The 26396-nt window shown below is 39.4% G+C and overlaps 1 protein-coding gene across 1 annotated transcript; it reads right to left on the bottom strand.

The window, feature by feature from the left end:
• Positions 1–1913: 1913 nt before the first annotated feature.
• STT3A (STT3 oligosaccharyltransferase complex catalytic subunit A) lies at positions 1914–26396 on the bottom strand. Its single transcript, XM_030332226.1, has 18 exons — positions 26324–26396; positions 24093–24219; positions 23220–23280; positions 19929–20050; positions 19384–19529; positions 17430–17520; positions 15956–16062; positions 15110–15274; positions 13388–13568; positions 12206–12361; positions 10732–10823; positions 9887–10042; positions 9462–9650; positions 8526–8642; positions 8304–8406; positions 4999–5187; positions 3626–3741; positions 1914–2836 (listed from the first exon to the last, which is right to left on the bottom strand). The coding sequence occupies exons 2-18, from the start codon at positions 24178–24180 to the stop codon at positions 2798–2800; spliced, it is 2118 nt and encodes a 705-aa protein (XP_030188086.1). The 5' UTR covers positions 24181–24219; positions 26324–26396; the 3' UTR covers positions 1914–2797.

Below are 26396 nucleotides of genomic sequence, written 5' to 3'. Positions count from 1 at the left end.
CCAAAAAATTGAGAATCAGAATAGCATTGCATTTCTCAACAACATTTAGAAGACAGAAAACAATGAATGGCCTATGCCTTCAAAATAATTCTAAGGAGGGGCTCCTGGGTGGCTCAATTGGCTGAGCGTCTGACTCCCAGTTTCAGCTCAGGTCATGATCTCACAGTTCGTGGGGTCCAGCCCCATGTCAGGCTCTGTGCTGATGGTGCAGAGCCTGCTTGGGATTCCCTTTCTCCCTCTCTCTCTGCCACTCCCCTTCTCGCTTGCTTGCTCTCTCTCAAAGAAATAAACTTAAAAATTAAAAAAAAATCATTCTAAGGAAAAGTTTTCCCCAACCTGGAACTCTGTACTTGCCCAATTGAGTGTGACAAGAAACATGCAAGATCTATCTCCCACACATTTTCTCAGGAAGGTAAATAGAGGTGATAATCAAGAAGGAAATAGGAGATTAACACAATATGGAGGACCTACCAACCCAACAGGTGAGTAGCAGGCCTAAGACGTAAACCAATCCAAACCACAACATACCAAAACAGAAGACATCCCCAAGAATGAATACCTAACAAGCTTGAACATATTGAAAGGAAGCTGGCACAAATGAAGGAGAGCTTGGGGAGAAATTAGTGTCAAGTACAAAATACAAATGAGAAAAGCTTTTTTCTCCAAAAAAGTTATGCGGAAGGAAAAAAAAAAAAGCCATAAAAGCATATATACCACATGGCCTAGTTGTGAAAAAACATAAAGTAAAAACTATTGAGCTATTCTAAATCATAACTAAAATATAGAACTTTAAAATGGTAAGAATCTGTGTGTCCATGGGAATAGCACCCTCAATTTCCACACCACCAAGTCAACAAATGATACCTAAAATTGAAAAACCAACACACAGCAAACTAAAGCAAGTTATTTAATGATAGGGAGGTAAGTAATGTGAGAATCAGCAGAGTTGAAAGTGGGGTCTCTGGGAGGTGGAAAACAGTGTTGTTGCTTTTTTTATAACTATTTGATTTTTCTTACACTAGGTGCACTACAACCATGAAAGGTGAAAAGTAAATCTTAAAAAAAGATAGCTTCACGTAGCCTAGAAGATAACAAAACTAAAATTGCAAGAGTAACAATGATAGTGATAAGTTAAAGGGTTATCTAGCCCATATATACTACCAAGGAAGATCACTAATGATCTTTACCTGATATTGCTCATATCGATTTAAAAAAAAAAGAAAAGAAACTCAGCATAACCTCTTCCACTAGGGAGAAATTCTGTATATAAATCAAGTAACATATTTACATATAGTAAATTAGATCTTACACCAAATCTAAATCTAACCCACAGGTCAAGCACTTGGTATAGAAGTTGGTTGGAAGGCTAAGTTTCCTGGGTATACAAGAATACCTGAGCATACCCTTTAGGAGCACCATTTTGACTTATCTAAAAGCCATGTAATTGCTCCTGTTTCTTAAACAGGCAACACTCAACAGTTACCTTGCATTTTTGTTATGACTTAGGGTTTATATACATCACTGATATATGTTGTATGTTGTCAAATACTCAGTGTCCTACTGTACTGAATATAAGGCTGTTTGTCCTGACATTAAATATTGATGGAACTACTGTGCTTTTAGTTAAGTTTGTTTTTAAGTTTCTCTTCCCCTTTACTGCAGTCAGGCTAGCATTGTCTCTAGGTACTTGGTAATAGCAATTCTTCCCCCTTTCAATTTGTAGCTCATTTCACCAGGGCTTCAAAACCAGATCATTGAGTTTGTTTGCAGCATAGAATAACAACAAACAGGCTGACACTAAGGGAGAAAGAAGCCACCCTTAAATAATTACAAGAGTTTTAGCATATAAGCTAAAAGAAATGAGCAAAAAGACATTTACTGTATCATGGATAAGTGAATACTGAAAAGCTGGATTTCAAATAGAAATGTCTGATTATATTTCAGCTGATTCAAAAATACCAACTGATCATCAAATTCCATATATAATACTGGAGAAGTTTCACGTCCATTGAGAACAATAATTTCACTGCTTTGAGTCTTTCTTCAAAACTTCACGTGATCCTCACTTGATTTATTCTTGCTCAAGAAAAAAAACAAAACAAAAACAAAAAAACCTAGCTAATCCCAAAGAATACTGGTGAGATCAGGTCTGACTAGTCGACTACCTTCTGTCCCTCATAAAAGCAAAGAGCTTCTAAGGACAAGAGACGTTAAGAACAGAGACGTGACGGCAACGCACTGCCTTTCCTGTCCAGAAATGGCACTCCTCTGGTTCCACAAACATTTATTTATTTAATAAAAGTTTACTGAGCACCCACCGTATGCAAGGCTTTGTGCTAGGTGCTACGATTTTTGAAATGACAAAATTATTTGTACGTGTAGGATCTGAGCTAGTCCTTGATAGTGTTCCTGATTTGAGAGAGACAGAATGCCCCCACGGGGTTCAATTAGGAAGCTAAGAGCATGGACGAGGTCTGCTTTCCCTCCTTCTATCAGCCCAGCACAAACTTTTGCCTTTCTCAAACCAGCCATAAGTCAAAAGAAATAAGGCACATTTAAAAAAAAAAAGTTCCCCCCTTTAATTGACCAAAGTAAAGCCATGACATTTCATTTGGTAACCTGCTCAGAATTATAAAAATCGTTCCATTTGGCCCAGCCCGTACTGCCCAGGGCAAAACTTCCAGACAATACTAATCCCATCGTGCTCTGTTCTTATAAACTGCATATTTAAAAAACGTCTTCAGCGTCCTAAACGTGACGCATTCAGTGCGAAGCGTATCAGAGCTGGCTGTAACATTTATGTCCGTGACAAGCCTCGATTATCCAGGTCCTTTACCTGCAACATAAGGATGTCATTTTAATATTTATGATCAGGTCAACTTTGGAGAGCTTCTCTACTGAGTTGGGTTCTGCTGCCTGGTGTGGTTTTATGACAAAACGAACACAGGTTTGAGACTAGCTACTCTCTGCTTAGCCTTTAGGAGTACCTCTCAAGAGTAGAATAAATGGTCTACCTGCCAAATGTATCAGGGGTTGTCAATCTTTTCTTATGTAAGAGATATAACACATTTCTGTGTAACTCTATGCCATAAATTCTTCAGGGGGGGAAAAGAAAATGTAGTGTGTACACACACACACACACACACACACACTTTTCTCCCCTCCAAGCCTGATAATTACTAAAACAGATCAAGTACAGCCCCAACTGGAAAAATAACACTGTAACCACAGCCAAAATGACAGCAGACTAGGTGTCTACACTCTAACAACAATCTAAAATAAAAATATTAACATTCTGAGTTGCAAACTACTTTTCTGACATTAGAAAAGTCCCTGTATTAGGGGAGCCTGAGCGGCTCAGTCGGTTAAGCATCCGACTCTTAATTTCGGCTCAGTCATGATCTCATGGTTCATGAGTTCGAGCCCCATGCTGGGCTCTGCGCTGATGGCACAGAGCCTGCTTGGGATTCTCTCTCTCTCTGCCACCCTCCCACTCACATGCTCTTTCAAAATAAAAAAACTTAAAAAAATAAAGTCCCTATATTACAAATATGTGGCCCATTCTTAAGCACTAGAACCAATCTGCAAACATGAGAGCTGCTTTCTCAGTGTAGCACCTGCTCACCTTATATATCCTGACTAGCCAATGTTCTGTGGTATATGCTTCCTCCAGGACATCAAGTTCAAAGTCTTTATTCCCAATCTCAGCATTCCGGACACGGTCAAAGCCTGGTGGGCGCTCTAGAATGGAACAAAAAAAAAAAAAAAAAAAAAAAAAAAGAGAGAGAGAGAGAGAAAAACACTTCTTTCTACAGTGATTTCCTAAGGAAAGAGTAAATCAATCTGATAAATCATCTACCAAATGGAATGTTATTTCTCAGCCTGTAGTTTGTGTAGAGAGTAGGACCTATACAAAAAGACATCAGGTAGTAAAAGCACAGATCAAGTGTTACCTTGACTCAAGTCCTCTCCAAGCTAACGCTTGGCAAATTCATGGAGGCTATCTCTTTTAAGAGATGGGAGGCTGACTTCCCAACCCCTCCTTTCCTGGGGATGCTACCCAGAGGCCTCTGTGTTACACTAGTAACCTTTCCATGGATCAGAGAAGAACCTATCAGAAGTCAAAGGCCTGCCTCTCTCTAAAAAAAAAAAGTAAACTAAAAAAAATTTTTTTTAATGTTTATTTCTGAGAGACAATGGAGGGAGGGGCAGAGAGAGAGGGAGACAGAATCTGAAGCATGCTCCAGGCTCTGAGCCACCAGCACAGAGCCCGACATGGGGCTCGAACTCACAAACTGTGAGATCATGACCTGAGCTGAAGTCAGATGCTCAACCGACTGAGCCACCCAGGCACCCCATAAAACTAAATTTAAAAATTTTTTTAAAAAGGGAGGGAGGCACCTGGGTGGCTCAGTCGGTTGAGTGTCAGCTGGACAGCATGGAGGTGCTTGGAATTCTCTCTCTCTCTCCCCTTCTGCCCCCACCTCAACCACACATGCATGCATTCTCTGTCTCCCTCTCTCAAAAAAAAAAAACAAAAAACAAAAAGAAATCAAAGACCAGAATCCACTTCAGGAATTGTCCCTAGTGCAGAAACAAGAAATTAAAGTCAGAAGGAAAGACTTAACCTAATCAGATTAGTCTCCATGTATTTATTTAAGGAAATGAAAAGTCCTTTATATCACTGTATCCCCCTTCATTCCTCTCTCCATTCCTCTCTCCTCTTTTACTGAGAGGCAATAAAATGTAATGGGTAAAAGTACAGAATTTAGAGCAAGACCGCCCGAGTTTAACCTAACTCTGCCACTAGTTAGTTACATGACATTGGGCAGGTAAGTAACTTATTTGTACCTGAAATTCCTCATATATAAAATGGAAATAATATTAGTATCTATGTTTTGAGTTGTAGTGAAGATCATATGAGTTCATAGATGTAAAGCACTTTCATAGATGTAAATCACGGTTCTTACTGTGTTATTAATGTTATAAATCACTCACTGGCTTCTGTGTAGACCTGTCCAAAGCGGTAGTAACACATCTTGTACATAAGGCAGTTGAGCAGCACTGGAGAACCTTCACGGTCCACACGGAATTCCCCAGTTGGAGTATAATAATCATGCTCCTTAATATGTTTGCCTGTGTCGGTGCTCCCTCCAATGCGGACCATCCACAGAAACTTATTGATATCTAGAAAAAAGTAGAAAGAGAATTGCTGTGTCACAAAGGCTGCTGGAGCTAAATCACCTAATGAAAAGCTACCATTTCCTTCCTTGTTTTTTTTTTTTTTAACTGAAGCATAGTTAACATACAATATTAGTTTAAGGGGTACAACATAATGACATGACATTTGAAAAAGCCACTATTTCTAAGAAAATCCCTCATTTTTAAATGGGAAATAGTACCATTTAAGTCTAATTTTTAAAAACATGAAACACAATGTGGCAGCAAAACTTTTCCCTCAAAATTTACAACTCTTCCTGTAGATTATTCCTGAAATCCTGTGCTATTGGTCCAGAGTTAAGTCACAAAGATAGTGTTCCCAGGTATTAGCTGGGCTGAGCTGTCCAATATAGGAGCTCTATATACTAGCCACATGTAGCTACTGACACTTGAAAGGTGGCTAGTCCAAATTAAGACGTGCTGGAAATATAAAGTACATACTGGACTTGTAAGAGTCCAAAAACAAAACAAAGGAAGTAAAATATAAAGAACTCATATGTCTTAATAACAAAACCCCAGGGCTGCCTGGGTGGCTCAGTCGGTTAAGCCTCTGACTTTGGCTATGATCTCATCATTTGTGGGTTCGAGCCCCATATCGGGCTGAGCTGACAGCACAGAGCCTGCTTGGGATTCTGATTCTCTCTCTCTCTCTCTCTCTCTCTCTCTCTCTCTCTCTCTCTCTCTCCTCTCCCTGCCCTTCCCTGACTCATGCTTTCTCTCTCTCTCAAGATAAATAAATAAGCTTTAAAAAAAAAGGATTTAAAAAAAAGTAACAAAACCCCCAAATAATCTGATTAAAAATGGGCAAAGGACCTGAATAGACATTTTTCCAAGGATATTCAAATGGTCAACATGTACATGAAAAAGTGCTCAACATTACTAATCATTAGGGAAATACAACTCAACACCATAACGAGATATCACCTAACACCTAATTATCATAAGACAAGACATAACAAATGCTGGCAAGGATGTAGAAAAATGGGAAACCTTATATCCCGTTGGTAGGCATGTAAATTGGCAGTGGTATATAGCCACTACATAAAACAGTATGGAGGTTGCTCAAAAATTTAAAAATACAACCACCATATTATCCACCAATCCCACTTCTGGGTATATATCTGAAAGAATGAAATTACTATCTCAAAGAGATAACTGCACCCCCATGTTCACTGTACTTTACTTATAATAGCCAAGACCCGGAAACAACCTAAGTGTCCACTGATGGATGAATGGGTAAAGAAAATGTTATATCTACATATCTAGATACACACACACACACACACACACACCACATATATAAAATGGAATACCATTCAGCCATTGAAAAAAAAGAAAAAAAGGAAATTCAGCCATTTGCAACAACAGAGATGGACCTTAAGAGCATTATGCTAAGTGAAATAAGTCAGACAGTGAAAAACAGATACTGTATGATCTCACTTCTATGTGGAATCTAAAAAAACAAACTCAGAAACAGAAATCAGAATTGTGGTTGCCACAGGCAGGGGATGATATGGTAATTTCCTTAATCTCACACAAAAAAATTACAGTATGTTCCAAATAATGACATTTATTTTTATGCCAGCATTAAACACACTTCTGTGCACGTTAGTAGGCGATAAAAGGTCAACTGACTGAAAGTGGTTACTTAACAATGGCTAGTGCTAAGACCTCAAGAAATTATCCCTTTCTACCACATATATGTGTACAATGATACATATAAAAATACATATACACATAGACATACATACACAAATGCTTTTCTATAGGATTTGGCTATATTGTGACTATTAGAAAATCTATAAATAATTACACACAAATAGTGCTGGTGTGATTGTGAAAGTTCAAGTCTGTGAACACATGTCCCTGCTCTCATCATTCCTCCTCTGCTGTACAAGACACACAAGAAAACCAATCTTCTTACTTTATACTTGGCACATTACACGTACTATATACATATAATCTAAAATTTAAACATCTTTACAAGCAGGCATATATTCAAAGAAAACTAAGATAGAAATAAGAGGTAGTTAGTAACTGCAGGAAAAGAAAAGTTATTCGAGGAAAGACTGTAACCATGGTATACTGGTTGACTCAACAATGAATATTTACATAGTCAGGACTTTGAAAACACTTTATCTGGATTTAACCAAAAACTAAAAATTAACTCTACTAAGGAGAATCAAGAGGAAAAGGAGGGAGTGAGAAAAGGTAAAAAGAATGAAATTTCTTATCTACAATTATAAATTGATATAGCATATATAAAATGCTCAATGAATAGAATACACATATTTTTTAAATATGAACATAAGTACTAGAAGAAACAACTAGAGAAATAATTGCCTCTGGAAACTTGTATCATAAGGGAGTTTAAGTTTAGGGACAGGGTACTCCCTACCATTTTTTGTTATAAACCCTCAAAAGAATTTAATATGTTAAAGTATATAAAGTATTGTTTTAATTTCTTAAGTTTTTTTTAAGGAAGCAAACTATGTTTTGATGATTCTTCTAAAAATAGAATTTTGCTAACAATCACAGGGAACATGGTAACATATGCCATATGTACATACATACATATATATGTATATATAACATAACATATGCCATACATATACATACATATATATATATATATCTCTCTCAAATATGAAACATTTTAAGCTGGCAGATGAATCTATGGCTTAAACCCACTAAAAATGCTAATTCTAAAGTTCATTTTCAGATGCCTTATGTTTTTTTCCACACTATATTTTACTCTGTTATTATTTTTTATTTGATTTACCTATACTGTAAAATGATCGCCACAATAGGTTCGGCTAAGCTTTATGTTCTTTGTTTCCTGGTTGTAAGCAACTCCTAGGTCTTTAGACAACTATACCATGCCATATCTAAATGAGAATTATTTACATTTACCTCCTACTTGTTGCCAAAAAAACCAAAACAAAACAACCCCTAACGTTACAAATACTGAGGAACTTCCCCAACCAAGAAAATATGTTGAGATCAGTAAAAAGACAGATAGGACAGTCATCTAGTTTTCTTAGAATCTATGACTATAGTTAGAAATAGAATCAAGTACATACCATCAGAGGAATACCCAGTAAGGCCTCCAAAAATGACCAGCACATAGCTGACATCAAGCTCCCTCATGATCTCATAGGCTTTTTCTTCTGTGGATGCCATTGCCTAGAAAAATAAATGCACATTTCTCAAAGCAAAAAATTCCAAGTCATGTGATCCCTCAGAGAGAAATATTTCCCACTAGATCCCATGAGCCAAATACTCATATAATCCCTTCACTTTACCTGTCCTACTCGAGAAATATGGGTATTATTCCATGTGTTATTGTCCACTAAAATTGTCCGATTTGCCATAGCCGTAATCTGGTAACCATAATCCCACCATGACATGACCTTCGCATCCTGAAAGAAGAATGGGAAATGAAAATAAGTTGCTTGCTGCCTCCAAAAATCAAATACAAGAGAAAAACTGGAAAGGCATCCTATAGTATAGTAAGTGAGGGACTTCCTACAAAGAAAATAATTCTTGGCACTTGGTACTACATTTACATATAATCGTGAAATCTCAGTGTAAATTATACAACCTAACACTCCCAATACTTTCATCTCAGATCACCTTATATAAACAAGCATAATAGGATGGCAGGTGTAGGGGGACTGTGTGATATTTCCAAATAAACATTCTGGTGTCATCAGATAATTATATTAAATGATCTTTCACAATTCACAAAAAGCAGTTATTATAAAAATGGGAGGGAATACAAACCACGGGATATGACGCACTAGGATTAAGAAATTCTTACAGCTTAACTCCTTAAGAGTCTAACTCAGAAGTGCTACTCCCAATAGCTACTGCAAAGAAAATCACTTCAGATTCTCAAAAGCTTTAAACCAAAATGTTAAAAGTGCTTATCATTCGGTGATCACTTTATGGAAACTATCTTTTTTCATGTTTCTACTTTCTGATTTCTTTTATAATTGGGATGGTCCACCTCATGATAAAATCACCACAGTGTCAGAGTGTAGATGATTATCAGTAAGGATACAAAAGAAATCCTGAATTGAATGAAGGCTGACTTTCAAGGCTCATTCAGCACGAGGGTTCTATAGTTCCAATTTCTCCAAGCTTTCCACCCATCTAAAAGCTGTATGATTCACTATCAGAGCAAATGTCCCCAACTTCACCCGACTCCTCAATCCCACTCCCCCCCAAATTTTTACCTCTGGAGTATTGTGACGGAGCCAATAGTATGCTTCTCGAAAGTCATCAAAAATGATCCTACTGCCATCCCCACCACGGGCAGACAGCACGATGGAGGGAGAAGAGTAGGCCTCACTGGTCACCCAGGTTGAATGAAACGTGTAGGTGATGAGAAAGAAAGCCATGACCAATATCATCCCACTCGCCACCTAAACAAGAAAACTGTGTTGTAAATTAAATTTACACAACTCAGAACAGCTTCTTACACACAATAATACAGATGAAATGAATCCAAATGAGTCAAGACCTGTATGAGTTCACCCACTATGACAGCACTCTACTCCCTCGCTCAAAACACACACACATACACACACACACACACACACACACACACACACACACACACATTTTCCCAAGCCTGTTCTTAGTGTTGCTTAATTCTCACTTCATTCTTAATAGGGTAGGTAGAATCCTGTTGCTTCTTGCTCTTTTTGTCTGGACGACTTATGTCCAGATTCTTCATGTAAGTGGACAGCACCTGGGAGACTCCAATGCCAGAAAGGATGCACATTACAGGTGCCAACACTAGCATGAGACGCACCTAAAAGAGACAGAAAGCAAAAACACAGTTCAATCAGTGTTTTACAAAATTAAAGACTTCAACCTGGTAGTAGATCATGACATCAATTCAGCGGTTTTCGACAAACATGATTTCTTAGTAAAAAAGAACAGAATATGAGAAAATATTTGATACATCTACAATGGAAGTAGAGACTTCTTTAAGCTGTTTTTCAGTTACATGCGTATATATGAAAGCATCCTGAATAATAATGCTATGTTAAAGAATGTTTTTAACTATGGTTTGAAATTTAAAAAAAAAAAAAAAAAAAGCATAACAAACACTGTCTTACTACAATTTATAAAATCTTTCCTCTTTCAACAATCTAAGACTTGGCAATCTTCCCAGAACGTTAAGGAAAAAACATCAACTCCTTTCTTAAGACACTCAGAAAGAGAGACAAAGAAAGCTGCCCATGGTCACTTTATCCAACAGAGTATACGTGTCTCTCCCTAACACAAGGTTATGAATCCCAGAAAGCTGGGCCCCACCACCAGAATGTATGAGTGCACCATACATCCCTGGGAAGGATCAGCACCAGTGAGCAGCTTTACAACTCAGTTCCTCAAATGCTCCAAGGAAAGCATGTGCACAATCATTACATTCTGAATCCTGCCATGCACCTCAGAGTCAGGGGTGGAAATGTTGCTAGGACTGAGAGCATTCCTCACCATGACAGCTGAAAAATACATGCTGGTCACACCATACATGATGATGAAAATCCGGGCATCAGACAGGTTGCTAAAGCAGTAATAGAGACCAACTACAAAAGTAAAAGTAAAAAGAAGCAGGCAGCTAAAATAAATAATCATAGATATGTGCAAAGACATTTATTTACTATAGAACTCTTTAAAACATCAAAAAGTCAGAACGACTTAAATATCCAACATTAAAGATGTAGTTTTTATAGCGTATTTATATAATAGAATACATCAATTAAAATATTGCTGGAGGATATTATGGACTATTTGCCATCTTCTTTACACATCTCTGTACTTAAAAAATTTAAAAATAATACATTTAAATGTTACATCTCTAAAATATTACTAAATAACAGAAATTATTCTTTGTAAAATGAAAAAAATTGGGGAAAAACAGTATCATCCTGAGGGCACCTGGGTGGCTCAGTAAGTTAAGTGGCAGATTTAGGCTCAGGTCATGATCTCATGGTTCATGAGTTTGAGACCCACATCAGGTTCTGTGCTGAGAGCTCAGAGCCTGGAGCCTGCTTTGGATTCTGTCTCTCTCTCTCTCTCTCTCTGCCCCTCCCCTGGTCACTCTCTCTCTGTCTCTCAAAAAAAAAATGAGAAAACGTTAAAAAAAAATAAACAGTATTATCCGATTTTTGTTCAATAAATAACTGGATGAGGGGGTGCCTGGCTGGCTCAGAAGGGCATGTGACACTTGATCTTCGGGTCATGAGTTTGAGCCCCAGGTTCGGTGTAGAGGTTACTAAAAAAAAAATTTTAAATAAAAAAATTTTAAAAAGACTAAAATAAATAAATGAATAAATAACAGGATGAATATACATCAATATGTTAACAACAGCAATAGATGTTTGGTGAGAACTCCCCAATTTTTTTTTTTTTAACTTGTCTGTATTTTTTACAACAGACAACAACTTACTTTCATGAGGGATAAAAACCATAGAAGCTGTTTTATTAAAACAATAAAAAAGGAAACACCCCACCACCAGTAAATTCAAAAACATTTCTGGATTGGCTAGAAGGTAAGTAACTGAGGCTTTACAACCAGCCATGCCTATTCTCAAACTTTAGTACTGCCAAGAAGATAGATAAATGGGGAAGAGTCAGGGATGGGGGATGGGAGAGAGGTACACTGAAAGTACTCAAAAACAAAAACAAAAGCCTGAATACAAATTTGAGTTGAATTTTAACTTATAATACAAATGAACAGAAAACTGTGAGGCTCTGAACTTGCCAGCATCTCCAACTGTTCAACTTCTGACTTCTACTCTGCTTCAAATATTAGAAAAATGTGCTTAGCCATCCTTTGTACTGCATAGGGTAAAGAGGCAAAAAACAAAAACAACAACAAAGTACAAGGATGAGGGTACTTTACTTATTTTGAATCAAATGGTGATTCTTACAAAGAAGGCCACTTCAGAACACAAAGTAGACAGACCTGGAAACATGAAGACCAGAAGCTGTAGGTCAAAATAGTATGAGGACCAGGTCGTGGGCTGATGCTCAGACACAGAAGCAATGATGGGGATGTTGTTCTTAGCGTAAGAAGGATCCAGCAGTGAGTAGAAACGCCCAGTCCAGGGAGATATTTTTCCTGGCAGCAAAGAAGCAACAAATATTTCACAATCACACTTGAAACAAAATAACATCTTATCCTAATTAATCACAATTTCCTATTTTCATAAGAGTCTCTAAGACAGAAAAGGACTAAGTTTTTGTTAAAATACCATCAATAGTTTGAGAATCTCACTCTTTCCTTTCAAACTTGAGAGTACTTTTGTCAGCCCAGCCAGCAGAATAAAGTCAGGCTGTACATAAAGTCAGAGATGGGAGGCAAAAGTGTTTCCTGTGAAGGTTTTAGGGTCAAATCTGGCCAAACCAAGGTCAGCTCTATAAACAAAGCTACTACATCCTCCAGTGCTGCTCTGAAATAGACCACACAGACAGACCTAGGCAGAATCCAATCAGCCTCTGAGAAGGACAAATGGGAAAAACAAAGGAAAAAAATGTGGCATGCTAAACAGCCGTGAGTTAGTGCATATGGGCTTAGACAGGCCATGTTTGTAAGGAATGGCCAGCAGTGTTATGATTTCTCTTACCCTACCAGTAGGAAAGAAAAGGAAAAAAAAAGAGAAAAATTAGCAAGGCAAGATCCAGTCCTTTCAACAAAGTGTGATGTTGCTAACATTAAGAACTACTCTAGGGGCACCTGGGTGGTTCAGTCGGTTGAGCGTCCGACTTCAGCTCAGGTCATGATCTCGCGGTCTGCGAGTTCAAGCCCCGCGAGTTCGAGCCCAGCGTCGGGCTCTGTGCTGACAGCTCGGAGCCTGGGGCCTGCTTCGGATTCTGTGTCTCCCTCTCTCTCTGCCCCTCCCCCACTCATGCTCTGTCTCTGTCAAAAATAAACAAACATTAAAAAAAAAAAGAGCTACTCTAACAAGACATTCTTAACTATGCAGAATCCAAACACTGGGGCTGACAAGTGGACTGAATTGAAGAAGTAGGACTTTATACTCTTAGGAGAAAAAGAATGAATCTTTGTGTGGTCAAGAAATAACCCCTATTTTTGAAGTTCATTATGTGTCCATATCCATTTACAAAAGCTGTGGGCCTTCCCTACCTGTCAGCATGAGGAGCGCTCCCACGGTGAGAAGGACAAAGCCTACCAGGGAGATGACACTTCGGAAAAGAACTTCAAACTGCTGTGGATTCAACTTGCTGCGCAGATAATCCACAAAGGCATGGATCTGGCAGAGACCAAAGACCCCAAAAGCCGCCATGTGCTCTGACGAAAGGACGGGCTGTAGGTAAAAGCATAGATATGACAATGCTGGAAAGCAATGAGTCCAACCTAGACCTGAATTATCCTGACCCAGTTCAGACCAAACAAAGGCTCAAATGAGTTTTGAGGCCTCCAAGGAATTAGGTAGGGCCAATGGAGGAGAGGGACGAATTTCACCTACCACATTTTCCAAACGGTATTTGGAATCCTATAAATCATACCTTACTCTATCTTGCAAATACCATTTCCTCCCAATCTGCCAAACTGAAATCCATCACTCCCCTCTATGTTCCACGCACTTTCGCTCTTTCATTACTTATAAATTCTTTGCTTAGTCCAGTGGTTCTCAAACTCTAGTGAGTACCACAATCATGGAGAGGGCGAAGAAGAAAGGGTGTTAAGACACAGATTGCTGAGCTCTACCCCTTAGAGTTTGATTCAGTGGGTCTCTGATGAAGCCCTGGAATTTGCTGTTTTTGAATAAAAAAAATTTGTTGGAGTTTATTTGGTTCTTCACAATACTTAACTTTATTATTATTTTTGTAATCTCTACACCCAACGTGGGTCTTGAACTCACAACCCCAAGATCAAGAGTCGCATGCTCTACCAACAGAGTCTGATAGCTGTCCCCAGAATTTGTATTTTTAACAAGTTCCTGATGCTGCTGCTGGTCGGCGAATTACATTTCCAGAACTGCTATACTACAGAATATAGACAGCTGCATGTACTTCCTTCCCCACAAGACTGTAACTTCCTTAAGGACAAGAATCATATTTTTAATTTTTACATTTCCCAGTGATTAGCGAATTGCATATAGCAGGTGATCAGTAAAGAAAATACAAGCTGACCTCTGAATAAGTCCTCCATTTCCATAAGAATTTCATATGAGAATCAAACACACCACATTATTCTCTGACTTTATAATTATCTCTTAACCCTATGGGAAATGGGGTTAAAAGTTTGTACTTTGAGGAGCACCTGGGTGGCTCAGTCAGTTACGTGGCAGACTTAGGCTCAGGTCATAATCTCACAGTTTGTGAGTTTGAGCCCCACATCAGGCTCTGTACTGATAGCTTAGAGCCTGGAACCTGCTTTAGATTCTGTCTCCCTCTCTCTGCCCCTCCCCTGCTCACACTTGCCCACTCGCGTGCTCGTGCTCTCTCTCTCTTTCCCTCCCCCAAAATAAATAAACATTTAAAAAATTGAAAAAATAAAAACGTTTGTACTTTGCTTCCTAAAGGACTTTCACATAGATCCCATCAAGAAGTTCAGGGGTCAGTACTATTACATGGACTCATTAGCATTAAAAAGGACTGGAAATAACTTTGCATTCATATCAACTCAGCTCAAAATATCCCTCCTTCCCACAAACCTAAGCCAAATTAAGAGTCATTAAATTCAAACTTTATGGAGTAAATATTAACACACCCCTGGAAGCAGACTTTAATGACCAGTGATTCTGTTACTTCAGTTAACACAACGGTCCAAGGTAAATCAAGCTACTTGGAGCTGTTTAAAGAAGTTGAAGAAGCTAACAACTCTATTCAGTCTAGGGCTCACCTGGAAACCCACAAAGGAGATCTGCATGGAAAGAATGGTGCCCAGGCAGTAAACAGTACAGTAGGCCACATAGATCCGGTGGGAGAAGCGTCCTGTGAGCATCAGCACCAGTACATGGAGAGGGATCAAGTTGATCAAGAACACATAGCCTCCCCAGGAAGAGACCTAGGACAGGATAAAAAAGAAGAGCTCCTCTGAGCGCTCCTCCTCAGGCCACCACTTACGATATTACCTGTGATCTTTTCAAAGAACATCCCTTTACAGTAACTATAAGCTTTATTTATGACAAGTGGCTTCAAGAGTTTAAATAAATGATTTCTTTAAGTAGAAAAATCAAAGTCACCCCTATTACTGTAACTCAATCCCCTATTCCCTATGCCTCCTACCATCATGATAACAAAAGCAGCAACACCCAACTCTCAGGGTTCATCTACATGTAATCTATTGTAATGTCATGTGGACAATTTAGGGATACATAGGAAACGTGAGCAGGTGGAAGCAGTTAAGGGAAGAAGTCTAAGTGACTATGTAAGATTGAACAGGAAAAAAATACATTAGAAAAGAAAAGGAAAAATTTTAAAGGAACACAGCAGAAAAGAGAGTTGGCCAACCAATATGTATCCACGGGTCATATGGTATCTGAAGAACTTTAAAAATTAAAAACATTGCCTCTATCTTGCTGTTACACAACGGATGGCCACACCTGCCTTGGATTAGGCTTCGTATAGATATAAGAGAAAATAAAGACTTCTAGCCTCCAATCCACGGTCTCAAAGCCCAAGAGCTATTTCCAATTTGTATCAGTCCCAATAAAGACACTCGTGAAATACAGGAGTGAAGAGTTACCATGTAGAAATAAGCAAGGGCACACTTGGCAGCCCAATAGATGGAACCAGTCTTTACTGCTTTGATCCACATGTAGTAGGTGAGGAGCATGCAGAAGATGGCAATCCCTGCAGAAAGAACAGAAAAAAATTCAATAAAAGGCCATGCTTGCGTAATATTTAAGAATACTACTCTGGAACAGACTTCCTGGATTCATATCTCAAACCTACTGCGCATTAACAGTGCATTTATTTTACCTCTTATTGTCTCGGGTTCCTATAAAAATGAGGCCATAATAGTATCTATTTCATAAAAGTGTTAAAGGACTTAGAACAATACCTAGTATAAAACAAATATTATTACTATTCCTTCCAGGCACTAAATTCCTTGCTAGTGTAGAGTCCTAAAGATATTCCACATTATTATGCACCATCCACCCTCTGCATCTTACCACAGGCCAGTCCTTATGCCCTGACTGCCCCTCTCCTTAATATGTGCCTAATGAGGGGCGCCTGGGTGGTTCAGTTGGTCGAGCATCTGACTCTTGATTTCAGCTCCAGTCATGGTCTCATGGTTTGTGAGATCGAGCCCCACATCAGGTTCTGCACTGACAGCATGGAGCCTGCTCCTCCTACACTCATGCACGTGCACTCCCTCTCAAAATAAATAAATATAAAAAATAAATATATATGCCTAATGAAGTCCAAACCTCACTGCCTAGTGCAACTTCAACTACTTCCAAAGTCTTCCCTGATCTCCAAATCTGAATTAACCTCTCCTTTCACACTCCAAAGTACTTTATTCATACTTCTCTAGTGACACATAATACTACCTACCTGTTATGAGTTATAGGTCTGTATTTATCTTAATAGATTATGGGCCAACATAATTTTATTCATTATTGGTCACTGTAATTCCTTAAATATGAGCCAAAATTATCTTATTCATTATCTATAATACCTAACATTGTGTTTTCCCAACAACATTCAATAAATATAGGCTGAATTGACACAGTCAACAAAAGTCATTATAGCTTTAAGAATGTTAATTTCTTGGCATGCCTGGCTGGCTCAGTTGGTAGAGCATGCAACTCTTGATCTCAGGGTTGTGGGTTCGAGCCCCACCTTGGGTGTACAGATTACTTAAAAATAAAATCTTAAAAAAAAAAAGGATATCCATTTTTCTTACCTAGGAAAATAATGCAAATAATTACAACGTTAAAATAATAGTACCATTCAACACTAAACTAACTCTGCTTTTATCAGTCCAGAGAAGAGATAAAGCCCTTATAAAAGGAAATTACCTTTCTGAAGGGGATGACAGAGAGAGATTATAAACTTGTGTGAGGTCCCTTCCAGCCCATTTCTAATCTTCTCACCCAGATACCATTTTTGCTAGCGCTAAACATCAGATCTGAACTCAGATTTTACTGCACTTCCTGAATGTCTATGGAACAATGAGATGAATTTATCATCTTTGGCATTTTAAGTCTTACCTTCATTATCATAGGAGCCAGCCACAGATCGGGAGATGTACCCAGGAACTACAGCAATCATGGCGGCAGCAAGAAGCCCAGCCCCTGCATCCTGGAAGAAAAGAGGGGTAACAGGAAGTTAACACTATTCACTCACAAGAGAGAAGAGAGGATCCACTAGTCCTTCTGCTTATACTGGGCCCAGAACACAGTCCAACACTTTCCAAGGTAGACGTGATGCTAGAAATGCTAGAAATGTTCACAGCACGAGAAAGCTAAAGACTTCACAACCAATTCCCCAGGATGATACCACATCTGAAACTGAATACATATATGCTAAGGACAGACAAATTATGTAAGCTGTCAGACATCAGACACTGCCCCAGAATGGGCTGTTTGGCTGGAGCATTCCCAGGTTTGAGTCCCTGCCCCTAACAATACCTGCACACTGCCAGGACAGTCACACCTCTAAAAGCTATGCAAGGATAATCAAAAGGAAGACAATTATTGGGGCGCCTGGGTGGCGCAGTCGGTTAAGCGTCCGACTTCAGCCAGGTCACGATCTCACGGTCCGGGAGTTCAAGCCCCGCGTCAGGCTCTGGGCTGATGGCTCGGAGCCTGGAGCCTGTTTCCGATTCTGTGTCTCCCTCTCTCTCTGCCCCTCCCCCGTTCATGCTCTGTCTCTCTCTGTCCCAAAAATAAATAAACGTTGAAAAAAAAAAAATTTAAAAAAAAAAGGAAGACAATTATTATTTAAGCTAAAAAGCCAAAAGGTGATCATCTGTCTGGACTAAAGATGCCAGGAACTTAGATAATAAAGCTGGAATATCACAAAGCAATCTGTGAGGTCAGGAGAGAGAAACAACGAAATATAATCACACTCCCAAAAGAGTAGGGACTTGTCTGTTGATAAGAATCAAATTTGGAACAAGGGCAGCAAGGAGAAGGATGAAAAGATTTCCAAACTAAACTCAAGAGTCCCAAAACCTCCTACTAGTTTATCACCTCTCAGGTATCTCCCTGACACCACAGCCACAAACTAAGAATAGCATCCAAGGAGCCAGATCAGCAAGGCAGAACCCTAGAAAAAGAGAGCCATTATGGAATCTACTCCAAAAGTGATTTAATAATTTTTTTAATGTTTTTTTTATTATTTATTTTTGAGACAGAGAGGCAGAGCATGAGTGGGGGGAGGGACAGAGAGAGAGGGAGACACAGAATCCAAAAGCAGCTCCAGGTTCCGAGCTGTTGGCACAGCTGTTGGCAGGGCTTGAACTCACGAACTGTGAGATCACGACCTGAGCCGAAGTTGGACACCCAACTGACTGAGCCACACAGGCGCCCCAATAATTTTTAAATAGGGGCACCTGGGAGGCTCAGTCAGTTAAACACCCGACTCTTGATTTCAACTCAGGTCATGATCTCATGGTCATGAGATGCAGCATCAGGCTCTGCACTGGGTGTGGAGCCTACTGAAGATTCTCTCTCTCCCTCTGCCCCTCTCCAGCTCGCATGTGCATGTGCACATGCACATGCACGCTCACTCTCCAAAAACAAAAAAAAAAATTTTTAAATATATGTTTAAAGAATCAACAAATAATTGCTAAATGTCCATTTCCAGTAGGAAGAATGAACCATTCTGGAATACTTCCTATAGTTATTTTTCCTCTCCCTTAGGTTGCGAGGACTTCAAAATCTAAAGCTCACATTTTACATTTTAAACATTTTTTTTTATCTTATGTAGAAATTTATATTTGACCTTCAAATGTTCTCTTATAGGACAATCATTTTCTAATAATAAGAAACCACATGTTCTAGGAAGGGGCTGGAGTGAACCCAGTAATTCAGCCTAGCAAAAGCTATCTGTAGCCTCTGGCTCCCTGCCCTTCTATGGCTATCAGACCCCCACCCTTTAGCATCTACTAGAGAGGTTCAACAACATTCATTCCCAAGCCTATCACCCCAAATCCTTCACCTTGAGCTCTTTGGTAAGGTGGTACGTGACGATGGTGGTGAAGGAAGAGAAGAGAGGGGCCAGGAACACACAGACATTCCGAATGTCGATGGTGATGTGGAAAAAATGGAGTACATGGTAGATTGCAGCAGACGTGATCATTAAGCCTGTAACAGGAAGAAGAAACTCCATTAGGTTATCTTGGTAAGACCAAGAACTTAAGGGAAAGAGAAAGAGAATCAAAGTATCAATCAAGTGATAACATAACATAGGTCCTGACAAACTACCAGAAACACTAATATAGCAACTGCAGTAAGCTTATTAAATTTCTCTTCTTAGGATTCAATCCGAAGTCCAGAATTTATGAAAAACCTCCCATCCCCATCTCCCACACATATTCTCCTGTATACAGAAGATCCACTTTTAGGAACTGGTAATTAGAATGAAATTATAATTGTCACAAAAAATGCAGACATTAGAAATAAGAGAAACTGTTCTATAACATACAAATACCTTATTTCTGTTAATTTTTTTTTTTTTTTTTTAGAAAACCCTGTTCCTCTCACCTGGATAAATTGTTCCTCCAATGATTCGTCCCAAAGGATACCAGGCTCGGTCATCAAACCAATTATGAAATTTATAAAATCCCTCCTCAGCCAGGAACCGGGTAGTCCGATAATTAAAGTACCTATAGCAAGAAAGAAATGATCTGTATCTCCTCCTCTTCAAACTCAAATAACTATACCAATTTGCAGAGAATCTTGTTCCTCAGGTCACACCATCGAGGAACTGATCATTACATCAATCTGTATGATTACAAATCAGTTAGGTACCAAAAATTATGCCAAGTATGAAAATCATTTTACATTACCATACGTCCCCTCATTTCTAGCTCCACACGTCTCAAGTAAAGCATTGCTTGTCTTGGAAGGAAATGCAACCGGAGCCTAACTCAAGTAGGATACTTCACCAGCCTGGCAATTAGTAGGTATTAGCACCAGTCAGAGAATTCAAGCACCCACAGACAGAACAGCTGAGATGTGGACATCAATAAATCTGGCTCTTTTCAAGAAAAAGGAACATACAAAGATTTCAATAGCACACAGAAGGACACACGGATAACTTCAAGTGATGAGCATCTCTAGAGATGTTGGTATAACACTATACGCATGTCACAGTTTAATCCACTCAGTAACACAAACTTCTTAATGAGTGTTTAAACTTAACAACAAATTCTACTCATGTTGTTTAAAATAGTTCTGAATGCCACCTACATAATAGCATAAAAATATAAATAGCATAAAAATATTTAAGGAGCACCTGGCTGGCTCAGTCAGTAGAGCATTCGGCTCTTATCTCAGGGTTGTAAGTTCGAACCCTATGTTGGATGCAGATATTACTTAAAAATAAAATCTTAAAAAAAAAATGTGACATAAAATGCTTAAGAGTCATACATGGGAAGACACAGTTCTTTAGGTCCAAGCTATGTAACACTTTCTTATTTCTTTTTAAATAAGAAACTTGAGAGAATGACTAACAGACTCATGAAAAGATGCTCAACATCACTCATCATCAGGGAAATGCAAAGCAAAACCACAATGAGATATCACCGTACACTTCTCAGAATGGCTAAAATCAAAAAGACAAGAAATAACAAGTGTTGAGGAGGATGTGGAATAAAAGTAACCCTCATGCACTGCTGGTGGTAATGTAAATTGGTACAGCCACTGTGGAAAACAGTACAAAGGCTCCTCAAAAAATTAAAAACAAATACTATATGATCTAGTAATTCCTCCCCTGGGTGTTTACCTAAAGAAAATGAAAATATGAATTTGAAAAGATATATGCACCGCTATGTTTACTGCAGCATTATCTACAGTAGCCAAGATACAGAAGCAACCTACAAGTCCATCGACAGACGAATGGATAAGGATGATAGGGTATACACACACACACATATACACACAATGGAATATTATGCAGCCATAAAAAAGGATGAAATCATGCCATTTGCAACAACACGGATGGACCTAGAGGGTATTATGCTAAATGAAATAAGTCAGATTGAGAAAAACAAATATATGAAAACAAATATAAAGCAGAATCAGGCCTGCAAATACAGAGAAGAATATGATGGCTACCAGAGCAGTAGAGGTTGGGGGGATGGGCTAAATGGATGAAGAAGAGTGGGAGATAATGGGTTGCCAATTATGGGATGAATAAGTCACAGGAATAAAAGGCACAGCATAGGGAATATAGTCAATGATGTTGTAATAACATTGTATGGCGACAGATGGTAGCCACACTTATGCTGAGCACTGCAAACTTGTCCAATCACTGTACTGTACACCTGAAACTATGTAACATTACATATCAACTACAGTCAAATATAAACTTAATTTAAAAAAGTAGAAAGAAATAAGAAAAAAGAAAAGGAAAAAATATAAATAAATAAACCAAATTTTTAATTACTAAAGGCAATCATGACTAACCACCTCTCCTGGCCATTCCTCTAACCCTATTTCCTCCTTGGTCAGTCACGTTTTAGCAGCTGAAGTGAGCAGAAGTAGCAGATGGCAGAAATCTCTACCCATCTGTTTGTTGCTTTGAACGTTATTTTGGTAACTGTCAGAGAAACAACAGAAAGGAGGGTAGCAGGCAGTCAACATGTGTGAAAACTCTGTCCTTTACCTAAGGGAAGGGAAGGGAAGGGAAGGTGAGGCAGAGGAAGTCTAAGTTAGTGGAAAGAGGTCTGACTGGGGTCACAATCCCTTAGTTTCCTGCTCTGCAAATGGAAGCATCAAATCACAAGATCTCTTCAGTCCTTTCCAGGCCTATGACTACAGACCAGATAGTCTTGCTTTCCCTGACCATCTCACCTTAATGTTTGTTCATCTAGAGAATCTGAGAAGAAGCCTTAACAGACTGGTGATCAAGAAACAAAAAGATTAAGTTTCCTCATTCATGAGAAAAAAATATAAATTGATTTGAGAGACCCCAAAGAAAATATTTGTATGCCTCCAAAGGGCTTTCATACACCTACACAAAATATCAAATTTGCAAATCAACTTTTGAATCAATGCTCCATAAACTGAAATATGCTATGTTTAAAATATTAATGATGCTTGAAGAACCTATGATACTGGCTTTACTTTAGGCAATACAACAAAATGTCCCCAGTATCCAGAGACAGATAAACCTAGATTCAAATCTTGGCTCCTCCAAATGTGTAACTTGAATAGCCACTCCCAGGCCTAGTCTCCTCATTTATATAAAGGAGAAAATAGGACCTCCATCTAATAGGGTTGTTAAGGATTTAGAGATGATCTGCAAAACAGTGCTTGAAACAAAATGAATACTCACCTATACCTTTTCTTATCTAATAAACAAAATCCCTAATCAAATTCATGGCTTAAAATGTTCCCCAATGTCTTAGAACTTAACCAGTAGATCCAATTACTATCATATAAATTGTTAAACAAACAGTCATTAAATCACAAGTTCATGACTTGTGATTTTCTTCTGAGCCTCACACAGGCCCCTTTTCCTCAAAGTGCATCACTGATTGTTCAATAAGCTGAGCAAACAGACTTCTCCTAGCCTGGCCCGGTCTTAACAGGCAGGCACACCAGCAATGCTTCTCATATTTTCTATGAGTTTGAGAGATTTACTTGGTTAATTCCAAGAGAAATGTCTCAAAAGAAAGCAATGATCTCTGTTGGAAAACTTGAGGGTTTTCCCCCCTAAATATATAGGAAGCACAACCCCATCACTGAGAGCTGATTAGAATTTCACTTGGAAATCCATTGACTTGAATGCTTCCCAAAGCAAATACCAGATCAAGCAAAAGTACTCACGGGTCAAACTCATGGATGACACTTTCAAATCTCAGGACAGCAAAGAGACGAGTAGAGAACGCTGCAAAAATCAGAGAGTTAATACCTTAATGGTAGTGTGCCATGAAAAACAATAGTAGATTGTAGTATTATAGAGATAACAGCACAGCACAGAAGTCACAGGAAATGTAAAACGATCCCTGAATAGGGGTGCCTGCCTGGCTCAGTCAGTATACCATGTGACTCTTGATCTTGGGGTCCTGAGTTCAAGCCCTATGTTAGGGGTAGAATTCACTTAAAAAAAAAAAAATCCCTGAATAAAGTATTTACCCATTTCTCCCACACAGAAGAAACGAAAGAAGTTCACTCTCCCCTGACAATGACACCTACATTTTCCACACAGGTAGGACACATTTAACTATCAAGACCTATAACAATGCATTCACCTACTAATACTACACTCCACTTACATGGTCATCTTTTTTAATTGTTGACTTCCCCTACCCAGAACTAACTTTTATTCTGGAACAAACTAAGGGGGGTAAGGCAAATCAAGACTACATTTATGACTCACAAAGAGCTAGAAAATCTAAAAAAAAAAAACAAACAAACAAACAAAAAAAAACAAAACCAAACAAACAGTAAGTTCTGAAGAGATTTTCAGAAATACTAAAGTAGGCAACTAGTACAGCATGCTTCCCATTCTTTCCCAGATGATCTCTAGCCCTGACTTTTATAATCCTTGTGTTTCTTTTGTCTTCATAAAATCATACTGATGGATAAGAGCAAAAACAACACATTACAATCTACTGAAAAGAACAAGACATTTAAGTAAACCATTCTTGATTTTTTTCTCCTTTCCACCCGCAAAGAGAGGTCCACATGCACACTCACATAACACAGCAGCCATCGACAGAATGAGAAGCTTCAGTAGTGTGTCCTGCTTCTCATAGGACAACCGCAAAAATCCCAGCTTAGTCATCTTGACATCAATGGGAGGCAGCAGATGACACTCAAATAGCTGAAAAGGAAAAGTCAAGACTGTAGGACATCAAACACTTCTAACTTATCTAATTCACTTTCATGTTTTATGGCGGCAAAAAAACCATAAAAGAGACACATGCCAACGAACACACCGAGAGGGTCAGAGCTAATACTTGACACCCGAGCCAATACTAACACCCTACCTAGCCTTGCCTGAAGTCTGACCGACTGGCAAGGAAGTAGGCATAAGTCAGGTCCATGTGTCAAGACTCAAAAGGAGTGATTAGACTCTATCACCATAATTCTGCTTCTTACTCCTTCAGAGCTAACAAGTACATAATACATAACAAGTACAACTCGCAATAGCGTGGTACAGCAGGAGTAAAGAGCAAACACAGGAATAGAAAAAGGCAGTTGGGTGGAGAGATGCAAAGAAAATAGAAAAGATTGGAAATAGAGAAAAAGAAGAAACAGAGAATAAAAGAGCACTCAAGAAAAAGCAGGAATGTATGAAAGAAAGCAGGAAATGGGGAAATGAATACTAAATACAGAGGTGAAAGTAGAAATCAAACTAGGACTGAATATGCCCAATATACGGCCCTATATTTCAGCAGCAACTGAATGGCCACGAGCTTCATTTTGTTCCAAATCCTAATGGTGTTGCAGGGCCAGCTAAAGAGCATGACTGATCACTAACACACAGACAGTGATGCACTCAAGAGGGAGAGAAACACATACACAAATCACTGCACTTTCAATCCCATGTATCACAATGCAACTACTGCTCGGATCTATAGACGCTTCCAGTTGCCTATCTCAAGACAGGCCTGTAATTGACACTGCCGATTTAAGCCACTGATCTCAGAGACAGCTCATAGAACCAGATGACAATCTAGAGGGAAAAGAAAATAAAATTTCCTACTGAAACAAGAAAAGCTCGGCGGGGGGGGGGGGGGGGGGGCTAGATTAAAATAAAATGTTGAAGGAAGTAGGTTAGCTATTTCTGTTTAAGAAAGTGCTGCCTTCTTAAACCATAAGCTCATCAAGGGCTAAGTTATAAAGAATACAGTAATAAAAGATATGCAACACTGTTCAAGACTGCAGGGAGAGAAAAAGGAACCTTCATGTCTCCTGATCTTTTTCTCCGTATTATTGGAAGAAAAAAGAGGGGGAAAAAACCCAAAACACCAGACTAGGTGGAAGGCATAAAGAATCATACATTCCTAGCTCCGACAACATCTTTTCCATACGTAACTGGCCCAGAGGGGCAGTTTTGCATGTGTTTTTAATTACAACCCCAAAGGAAAACCTCATCTTGCAATCAAGAATAAACACCTAACTCCAGGAAGTCCATAATCCCGCCACATCGCTCAAGTTTGTACTTGTTTTTCTCGAATGCCTGAAACAGAAAAACATAACACCACTACGAGTTGGTATGAGCCACACACCTGGAAGAGTCAGCGGAAGAAATGAGAGTACTAGAACCTCTACCTGCAAGCTGAGTAAAGGAACTGGTAATTTGAGGCAGGACCTTAAGGGAGTTTTCCTAGTGTGCTCTCTGGTCATTTGAGCACATCGCTAAAGCAAATAAGGGCAAAAGACACTTCACTTTAAACACTTAGCATCGGGTCTCCTCAACGGTGCCTGCGAGCTGTGGCATCCGAATCCCATCCTCCTTCTAGTTTTCCAAGACGGAAACTTCCCCATCCCCGTTAGCCCCCACTCTCACACCTGCTCACACTCCTTTGCTCCCCCATCCCACCCCCTTCTTCTGGTCACTCTAGCAGGTCCCACCTCCCTGCCTCCCACCTGCATATAACACCTCTGACACTACCCACCGCGGGACACCCCACCACCTCAGCATCCTGAGCGCCCTCCCCTCCAGAACTAGTCGCAGGATCCAATCTTTCCCACGCCCTCCAGGCCTAAGCGCACGCCCCATCCCGAACCTTCACATCCTTCCATCCCAGGACGTCTCCACCCCACACCCCACGCCCCCTCCTCTGCAAGGCCCTAGACCCCGCTTCCCACACCCCACCCGCCGCCATTAAAGCCCCACCTCCAGCACTTCGTCCAACCCCACCAACAACCTGGACTGCACCTGCAGCTAATTCTCAAGTTATAGCCTAAGGCCTTCTCACCTGGCCAGCGTTCCTCAGGAATCGGCTGGGCTCCCTCTGCCATCCGTTCAGCGGCGCACCCAACCCTGGCAGC

Source organism: Lynx canadensis, chromosome D1 (assembly GCF_007474595.2).
Source record: "Lynx canadensis isolate LIC74 chromosome D1, mLynCan4.pri.v2, whole genome shotgun sequence".
In the NCBI taxonomy this organism is placed as follows: domain Eukaryota; kingdom Metazoa; phylum Chordata; class Mammalia; order Carnivora; family Felidae; genus Lynx; species Lynx canadensis.
The sequence above is the reverse complement of the archived record's forward strand: the minus strand, read 5'-3'. Positions and strand labels throughout refer to the sequence as shown.

Bases quoted from the DNA above. Each gene is read 5' to 3' on its own strand.
- STT3A (XM_030332226.1), bottom strand. From the start codon at position 24,180: ATGACTAAGCTGGGATTTTTGCGGTTGTCCTATGAGAAGCAGGACACA. The intron at 16,063-17,429 runs GTAAGACTTAAA...TTCTTTCTGCAG, and splicing joins TGGCTCCTATGATAATGAAG to GGATTGCCATCTTCTGCATG. The intron at 3,742-4,998 runs GTGAGTGATTTA...GTTCCATTCTAG, and splicing joins ACAGGTCTACACAGAAGCCA to AGCGCCCACCAGGCTTTGAC.